At 44.9% G+C, this 8,564-nt stretch overlaps 1 protein-coding gene across 1 annotated transcript in view; it reads left to right on the forward strand.

The window, feature by feature from the left end:
* Ptprn2 (protein tyrosine phosphatase, receptor type N2) overlaps nucleotides 1–8,564 on the forward strand; it is a 715,776-nt gene that overhangs the window by 285,126 nt on the left and 422,086 nt on the right. Inside the window, exon 6 of the mRNA XM_005343678.3 lies at nucleotides 2,698–3,043. Coding sequence (XP_005343735.1) covers nucleotides 2,698–3,043 — 346 coding nt within the window. The remainder of the gene's footprint in view (nucleotides 1–2,697; nucleotides 3,044–8,564) is intronic.

An 8,564-nucleotide genomic window follows, 5' to 3' on the forward strand; every position in this document is an offset into this window, starting at 1 on the left:
TGTTCCTGGCTTCTCATCAGCCCTCATTGTTCGCCATGTTCAGAGAGTCCGGTTTTATCCCATGCTTTTTCAGTCACAGTCCAGCTGACCTTGGTGAGCTCCCAATAGATCAGCCCCACTGTCTCAGTGGGTGGGTGCACCCCTTGTGGTCCTGACTTCCTGGCAGTGAACCATGAACGTACCTGACAGTAACCTTTGAATTCTTCAAAAAAAGGATGGGGCCCTACAATGATGATTCCTCCAGGGCTATGATAACACCATTAAGCTGAAAACACCACCTATAGATCAATTTTGGACTACAAACTGATCAGAACAATTTTGAGGTGACTGCCTTAGATGATTCAGCCTAGCCAGGACGTTAGATGAGTCATGAACTTTTTCATAGACTGGACAACAAATGATACAGCTACCTCTCTTAGGACTTGACAATTAACCCAAAGTTTTCTTTCCAGGATCCCCTAAAGATATCATGGCCCCAGAGAGCAGGAAGTAAATTTAAGTATATAACACCCACATTCCCAGAGGTGGGATACATGGTTTTTGAACATTAAATGGGTTGTGGATATTTTTCATTGTTTAGGGGTGTTGGTTACAAGTTGTTATTGGTTAAGGCCAGGAGGAATGTTGAACAGAGAATATTAGATTCTCTATGTGGGGATGCTCTTTCCTCCTCTTTGCCTTAATTTGAGTCAGATTATAAACACAGAGCAGATTGTCTGTCCCAGCCTGCTGCACAGATGTGCTGAGCCTTGTGTCTCTGCCTGGAGCTGTCCAATGTGGGGTGCTAATTAGAGATCCTTTGAGTGGAGCCCAACAGGCTGCATCGGAGTGAGAAGAAGGATGCTGCAGGCACATTAACGAGCATTCGGATATGAGCCCTGGCCTCCGGTGCAGTGACCTAGTCCCGTGTGCAGACTCCTGAAAGGCAGAGTGGCGGAGCCTGTAACTGATTCGTCACCTGATTTGTGGGAAATGGCCTGAGTGGCTGCTCTTGTGGCAGTGTTCTTGCTCATGTGCTACCCCTTACTTTTTGTTTTCTAAAAGAAGACCAGTTGATTTCAGCTAGTCTTGCACACAGAACTAAACAATTTAATGATAGCTAGAGTTATATCATTTTGGGAACAATAACAACAGCAGAAGAAGAGTCTAAGAGGTGACAGTGAAACTCTTTTGTCTGAAGAATCAAGACTCAAAAGATGAAATGATCTGTTAAAGTTCTTACATAGAAGCTACTCTGGGATCTATAGCCAACATGTTCTGATCCCCAGCTTCCTATAGAAGAAGTCTGTGCCATGGTGTGGCAAAACAGCTTGGTTGGTGACATGCTTCCTGCAAAAACATAAGAACCTGAATCTGTATGCCTGGCATCCATGTAAAAAAGCAGGAATGGTGACACATTCCTGTAATTCCAAAGATGAATAGGAGGAGACAGGAGCATCCTTGAGGCTTTCTGGCCAGTTAGTCTTGCCAAATTAGTGAAGTCCATGTTCAGTGAGATTTTTTTTTTGTCTCAAAATACCATAGTGGAGAAAGTAATAAAAGAAGACCCCTAGGCTAAGCTCTGGCCTCCATATACACATGCACATATGTGTATACACACAGAGACATATTCTCTCCCTCTCTCAAGTAGGATTTAGACAGTGAACAGTCAGGGCTAGGAAAGGAAGAGGCTTCTGACCTTGAGGCAGGCAGTTGGAACCTCTGTTGAAGAGGAGGTGTGTTTGCAGCAAAGCTATCCTCCTGAGCCACAGCAAACACCCACACTGCAGCAATTCCCATATTTCTTTAGAGACGATGTACAAATGGTCGCTCGGCAATAAGATCCCTCAACATCAGCAGACTCCAGAGGAATGCAAGCAAAGCAAAACAATAAACAAAACAAACAGAAGGTCGTGATACCCTATCTCCCAGACACAAGTATGGCTGGTATAAGTAACTATGAGGACAATGTGATGACAATGTTGAAGAGAAACTGCTCCATTCTTTGTTTGGTAGGGCTGCAAAACAAGCTGGCAGCTCCTGAAATATTAAATATTTTGAGTGATAATATGACCCTATGAATTAATCTGTTAGACTTATATCCAAGTGAACCAAAATATGTCCATCTCCCAGACTTGGCAGCTTACAGTGATTTAACAGCATTATTCAAAGCCACCCAGAGTGGAAGACTGCCTGGGTGTCCTTCATCTGGTCCATGATACATTAGAATGTGGTAACATTGTATAGAGGAGGCTTACTGAGCCCTGAGGAGGATGGGGATCTTGGCATGAGCTATAAAGTGGGCCATATGCAAATGGCCACATTCCATGAGGGTCCATTTACAGAAACATCTGCAGAGGAACATGCTTTCAGATGTAGAAAGTAAAACTGCGGTTGTCTGGGCTGGTGATAGAGAAATGGGGAACTGCACCATGCTTGGATTGGGCCATGTTCTGGAGTTATTTAGTGGTGAGGTTTGCACATCTGTAAACACATTAAAAATCACAGAACTGTATGATTGCATGGCCTGGTGCATCTCAAGAGAGCTGCTACTTAAAACCATTGCTGCAGTAACTATAAAGCGTGGGGCTGGGCCAACCAATAATGCTCATATGTCAGATATGCTAGGTGCCACTGGGCCATGAGGATGGAGCCCAGGCCGCCTGAGCACAGGCTGATGAATATCTAACTCTTACCTTGTCTCATCTTCTCCTCTAGGGTGAGGACTCTTTCCCTGATAACATCCTGACCTATGTGGCTCACACTTCTGCACTGACCTATCCTGCAACACGGGTTAAATATCCTGACAACCTTTTGCGGCCACTTAGCAGGCTCCAGCCAGATGAGCTCAGCCCCAAGGTAGATAGTGATGTGGACAAACAGCAACTGATTGCTGCCCTTGGTGCCTACACTGCCCAGAGGCCTCCCGGAGAAAACGATCCAGGGCCACAGTACCTTCTACACAATCCCGTGAGATCATCAAGACCCTTCTCAGCGCCTGCTGCTTCTCAGAGATGGTCTTTCCCTCCGGGAGACTCCAAAGATTCCCTCAGCATGGGAGATGGTGAGTGTTTGGAGGCCTGCTTTCACTACATTAGCCTTGATGATTTCTTCTTGGAGGGCATTTCCCTTATACACCTCTTATAGACACATTGTGACAAAGGGATCTTAGATAAACCCAGGGTCCCTATTGGTGAGAAGAATCCTACCGCAGGGATACCCACAACATCTGGGGAAGAGGCAAGTGCTCTGGGTATAGATGGCTGGCTTAGCTTCTGCCTCTGAAGGCTGGCCCCAGGACTGTGCCATCTACACAATAGGAATGCTGTTAGGTATTCCATACCATGTCATTCTGGGCGGCCAAATCCATAACTGACTCAGATATGGTTAAGTGGTTAATCCTCAGGATGTCCAGTCTGTGGTTAGTCCAACCCACAATGCAGTGGTGTGTAGTGCAGACCTCAATGCCACCCTTGTCGGTGCTGTGGTTTTCAGCCTCTGGGTAAGAGTGATGAGCTTTTGTGGCTATTTTCAGGCTGTTGGGGTACCTATGGGCAATGACAGCTTAGGCACTTGCTGGAACCCTGACTGCTCTTCGGGCTGATGGGAGAGGGGGAGTTGATTGGAGGAGGGGGAGGGAAATGGGAGGCAGTGATGGGGAGGAGACAGAAATCTTTACTAAATAAATAAATAAATACAAGAAAAAAATGAAGTTCTGATAGAATTCTGCTCTGAAAAAAAAAAGTTTTCTGGTGGGGTGGGTCACCAAGCCTTTATGGCAAGCTCTGGCTTCAGCATCCACATACAGTTCAGGGACTGGAAAGTTTCCCAGTCTCTTGATATGCTGAGCCAATCCTAGGGGGAAAAAACACTCCATCCCCAATTCTCTCCTTCATACATTCAGGGGAATAAGTAATGAGTGTTTGCTATCCCTCTCCCTGCCCCCATTGTGACCCCTGGGCCCCGCGAAGGCAGTGCATCACAATCGTCATTGGTGCTCGTGTTGGACAGCTGCGTTGTTTGCAGAGTGAATGAATGAATGGACACATCTGCAAATTATCCCAGTTGTTGCTCACTCAGCCTCCAAAAGCTGTGCTAGCATCAGCCTGGTTTTCCACGAGAGCAAATCCCTTCAGAGCTCAATGGTGGTGCCAAACCAAACGTTTGGGTCACTCCAGAGAAAGCTTGCTTTGTCAAGAACGCCTAAATAGCAACTACACACTATTGAGTTTTTTGCTTTGGCTTACAGGTCCTGGGCTTTGGTCATTAAAGTCACAGATTGCATTCCTTTTATATATGTATATATAATCAGCATACAGTGGGGGAGACAATGCCCCAGTTAGACATTTTATATCACCAAGTGAAGCCTCCAGTGCCAGAAATGGACTACATTCACCTTGGGGATGGAGCTTGGTAAAAGATTATTGGTTGTGTGCCTAACCAACTATTAAAAAAGGAGGGAAGGGAGTGGGATCTGGGATTGGTATGTAAAATGATAAAAGACAGTTGTTGCAGGGAGAGGGCCCACTTGTTCATCCTGGCTGCCCGGCTAGCTTAGCCCCAAAATAACTACACAGAAATTGTATTAATTAACCCACTATCTCTAGTCTCTTATTGGCTAACTCTCACATCTTGATTTAACCTATTTCTATTAATCTGTATATCGCCACATAGCAGTGGTTTACCAGGAAAGATTCAACATGCCTATCTCTGGCAGCTCCATGGTGTCTCTTTGACTCTGCTTTCTTCCTCCCAGAATTCAGTTCTGTCTTCTCTGCCTACCTAAATTCTGCCCTATTAGGCCAAGGCAATTACTATATTCATTAACCAATACAAGAAACGCACAGAGGGGACTCTCACATCAGATAGTTTGAGAAGAAAATAAAATTATATATTAAAAATAACAAGTATATAATCTTACATAAGAAATACATAAGAACATTCTGTTTCACTCATGACGTGTGAGGGGTCCCCGTACTTTGCAGGACACATAAGGTTCTTCTGTGAGTTCTGTAACTAGGTAGCAGCTGTCTACCTGTCTTGTTCCTTACTCAACACTTGGGATGTTTCTCTCCAAGGCTCTGAACAAAAGCTTTAGTGATAGAAATTTCTTCATTCATTTTTTTTTTGTTTTTGTGTTACAGTTTCTAAATTTAAGAGCTAGTCAGATGCTCATTGTGTAAGAGTTTACATATTGCACAGGCATGAGCACCTGAATTCAGATATTAGAACCCATCTAAAAAGCTGTGCTTGGTCAGAGGTGTGCCTGCACACCCAGCATTGTGGGGACAGAGACAAGAGAATGCTTGGGGCCAAATGGCCTACCTCCAGGTTTGCTGGAAAATTTTGTCTCAAGACAATAAAACTGAAAGTGGTGGAGCAAGTCACCTGAGATCCTCCTCTGGCTTCCATGTATGCACACAAGCATGCACATGTACACACAGGCATGCACATGTACATACAGGCATGCACATGTGCACACAGGCATGCATATGCACACACAGGCATGCACATGTATGCACAGGCATGCACATATGCACACAGGCATGCATATGCACACAAAGCATTCATATGCACATGTACACACATGCATACATTTGCGCACACAGGCATGCACTTACACACACGGGCATGCACATGTACACACAGGCATACACATGTACATATAGGCATACATATGCATACAGAGGCATGCCCATGTATACACAGGCATACACATGTGCACACAGGCATACATATGCACTTACACACACAGGCATGCACATATGCACACAGGCATGCACATGTACACACAGGCATGCACATGTACATACAGGCATGCACATATGCACACAGGCATGCACATATATACACAGGCATGCACATATGCACACAGGCATGCACTTACATAGAGCAATTTCACTTCAATTCTCTCATTCTTTACCAAGACTACTTAAAATATGTAATATTTCCTTCTTTTCCACATGACCACAAGACATAAAATGAAATTCTTGAATGCCAAATCCTATGAAACCATGCTATAAAGGAATGGCTGCCTGTCCCAGACTACATTTTTTATGTTCCTTTGAGAGATAAATGACACTTAACTTTGATATACTTCTCAAATTATAGAAAGCAATTTTTACATTGTTGGATTATTTTAGTAAATATAGACAAGACACTGAGGTAGATGTTCTTTTGTCTTGGTGGGAACCCAAATGAGGATAGAATAAGACAATAACTGAATTTTCTGAATCTTTTGAAACTAAGCAACCATTAAATGGGCTTTACCAACCAAACAGACTGTATGCCCTCTAAACAAAATGGCACAGTCACTTGTTCAGGATGACAGTGAGGGTGTTAAAGGTGAGGATGCTAATGGGGATGATGATGATGGAGGTGATTGTAGAGATGGTGATGGAGCAATGATAATAAAGGTAGTGGTGATGATGGTGATGCTGGTGTTGGTGGTGATGACGATTGTAAGGATGGTGGTCATGATGATGGTGAAGGTGGTTAGAAAGGAAGCACAATTAGGTTATCATGGTGATGATGATAATGATGGAGTGACAGTGATTATGGTAAAGGTGATGATTATGGTGAGTGTGGTGGTGATGGTAAGGATGGCGATGGAGTGAGGATGGTGAATGTGGGGTGGTAAAAGTGAGGCTGATAGTAAAGATGGGGATGAAGATGGTCAAGATGGTAAGGGTGAAGATGGAATGATGGGGAAGATGGTGGAGGATGATGACGTGGGGAGCATACAAGGCAAGGTACATGTTGATGTGACTACAATATCCTTTCTACATACTAAGGAGCAAAAGCTATTATGTGTGCTTCACAGCTTTCTCACTGAGGCAATTTTGCAGTGAAGCTATCTGCATGCTATCACTCACTCAGTAAAGCATGTAACATTTTGTTTGGGTGACCCTGCAAAGACAGGTCAGGCCCACACAGCTGTGCATGCAGAAACACTGTGAGGTGATCTCCTGTTTCAGGACTATACATCTGATGTTCTGACATTTCCTGTAATTGCCCTGCTAGAGCCCACATGGAGCATTGAAAGCAACTTAAAATGTCATTATTAGCTAGCTAGAGCTTGGAGATCTGCAGTGCAATGGACAGAACAGAAGAAGGCTGCTTTGATGGCATTTGACTGGGCTGAGCTGTACTCCACCTTCCAGCAGGGCAGCTGGATTTTGTAGAGAATAATTTTCCAATGCAGGCCATCCTTAGGTGTTGTAGGAAAAGATTGCTTGTTCATTTCTGGCTGCCTAGAACCTAAATAATTATACAGAAATAGTATTAAATAAATCATTGCTTGGCCTATTAGCTTTAGCTTTTTATTGGTTAGGTCTTACATCCTAAACTAGCCCTTCTCCATTAATCTGTGTATCACCAAGTGGCTGTGGCTTACCTGGTAAAGTTCCATCCCCAGCGTCTGTCCCTGGCAGGGCTACATGGCATCTCTCGACTCTGTCTTCTTTCTCTCATCATTCAGTTTAGTTTTCCCCCACCTAGCTATACTCTACCCTATCACAGGCCAAGCCAGCTTCATTAACCAATAAAAGCAACACATAGACAGAAGGACCTCCCGCACCACTTAAGGGTAGCAGTGCTGCCTTTGTGATTCTCAGTACAGACATAAGATGCCCATGTATGGTTTGCATCAGTTATGTGGAGATGCTTCCATTATGTGCTACCGAATCCCTGTTTGCTAGCCAGCTATCTAGAACCTTCCATGGTGTCCTCCAAGTGTTCTAAAAGCTATCATTCACTATATGGATACCTAAGGAAATTAGGTATCGTGGATGAGACAGTGGTTGTAGAAGGTATGCTGTATTTCGTCTCGAAGATGAAAGTGTGTGTTTCATAACCCCACTACAGCTGTGGACATGACTGTTGGTTGTGCCTCCTTTAACTGACCTTCATCTTCAGGAGCACAGGGCTTGAAGGGCAGTATGCATGGTCCATATGCATGGTCCATGTTTCCTCTCTGTGTCTGGTGAGATGAGAAAGAGCTGGGTGGGGACAACTGGAGAGTATGCTTCCGAACTGTTGGATGTCAGAGCAGAGGGTGAGGACAGCGTCCTTCTGGGTGGCCATGCCGAGCGCTGGTCACCCAGGAGATAACCTCCCTGCTTCCCTGCAGTCAGTGCTTTCAAAGCTTCATTCAGGCGAGAGCCACTGAGAGGCTACAGGAGGTTGGATAGACATCTTAGATCCCACAGGTAAGTGTGGTAGGGCTGAGCTTGACCTGGGTCTGGAGATTCTAGAACATCTTGCTTTTCCATATGGTGATGCCTGTCTGGAAGAATCAACTCCATTGGTTGTAAACCTTTGGGATTTCTGTAAGTGGCGGGAGTACCTGACACTGCTTCTAGCAGGACTAGAGCAAGACAGCATGTCATGGAGGGAGCTCGGGCTGCCGTGAGCTGCTCCTACCTTCAGTCCCCTTCTCAATCCCACTCCTTGAGCACTAGCTGTGTGTGCTCCCCTCTTTCTGTCCCGTGTCACATCCACTCCTTGAGCACTAGCTGTGTGTGTTCCCCTCTTTCTGTCCCGTGTCACATCCAGTCCTTGAGCACTAGCTGTGTATGTCACAT

Source organism: Microtus ochrogaster, chromosome 1 (genome assembly GCF_000317375.1).
Source record: "Microtus ochrogaster isolate Prairie Vole_2 chromosome 1, MicOch1.0, whole genome shotgun sequence".
Classification (NCBI taxonomy): domain Eukaryota; kingdom Metazoa; phylum Chordata; class Mammalia; order Rodentia; family Cricetidae; genus Microtus; species Microtus ochrogaster.